The sequence below is a fragment of the Macadamia integrifolia genome, unplaced genomic scaffold (genome assembly GCF_013358625.1).
Source record: "Macadamia integrifolia cultivar HAES 741 unplaced genomic scaffold, SCU_Mint_v3 scaffold1183, whole genome shotgun sequence".
Classification (NCBI taxonomy): Eukaryota; Viridiplantae; Streptophyta; class Magnoliopsida; order Proteales; family Proteaceae; genus Macadamia; species Macadamia integrifolia.
In genome coordinates, this window is record NW_024868111.1 from 1,489 (window position 1) to 2,524 (window position 1,036).

General features: G+C 43.3%; 1 protein-coding gene across 1 annotated transcript in view; it reads left to right on the plus strand.

The window, feature by feature from the left end:
* The first annotated feature begins 240 nt into the window (after positions 1–240).
* LOC122063024 (zinc finger protein 10-like) overlaps positions 241–1,036 on the plus strand; it is a 2,243-nt gene continuing 1,447 nt past the window's right edge. Inside the window, exon 1 of the mRNA XM_042626677.1 lies at positions 241–1,026. Within this exon, the coding sequence (XP_042482611.1) occupies positions 371–1,026 (656 nt within the window). The 5' untranslated portion in view covers positions 241–370. The remainder of the gene's footprint in view (positions 1,027–1,036) is intronic.

Genomic DNA, 1,036 nt, shown 5'->3' on the forward strand with positions numbered 1-1,036 from the left:
AATATGAATTGACCATAAAAAGGAGATGATATCGATCTTCCATCTTCCGATTTGAGTTCCAAACCAGGCCCCCATTAGGGAGGCCTACACACTATACACTATACACTATACACTATACACTACACACCGCACACAGTCACTGTGCATGCAATGCAGCTAAGTAGGAAACATTAAAGAAATAGAGTAGCTTTCCTTCCCTAAACAGCCAATCTTCAGCAACCACCACTTCACCTCCCCAAACTTAGCAACCTAAATAAGAGACTTTTTTTCCTGCTTCTCTCTATCTCAATTTTCTTGTAACTTTCATGTCTTCAACTCAAAGATAACTCAATACATATATCCCATCAGGAAGAGGGAGGTAGCAGCATCAATGGAGCAAGCGCGATACTGGATGTGGGCAAAGAGGAAACAGTGTCTGACCTCTTCTGGTGATTCCTGGGAAGAACAAGCCTTTGCAGAAGACTCATCTGGGCCTCTTGGAGGATGTATATGGCCTCCAAGATCTTATTCCTGCAGTTTCTGTAGGAGAGAATTTAGGTCCGCTCAAGCCCTAGGTGGTCACATGAACGTCCACAGAAGGGATAGGGCAAGACTTAAGCAATCTCCCACAACTCCTCCCCACACTGAAATTCTTCATCATCATCATCATAATCAGATTAGTATTCCTTCTTGTACATCTCTCGGTTCCGCTGCCAGTGGTGCACAATACCCACCAAGTCCTCAGGTTTGCAACTCTCTCTACAATATTCCCAACTCTAACACTAACACAGCTATTGTTGTTGCTTCATCATCTCCATCATCACCTTCTAGGGTTTCAGCACCATCCAGTACTCATCATCAAGGGAATTATAGTGAACAGACTTTGATCTCTCCTTCCTATTCTTCCTCTTCTTCCATTATTCTTCAACAACATCAACAACAAACAAAAGGATCCCCTTTCTCTCCACCTCCATCTTGGTCGGATTCTGTTGCTGTTAGGGTTCTCTCGGAGGAGATTGAAGAAGTGAAGAAGTTTAATATATCAGAGTCAGGACGC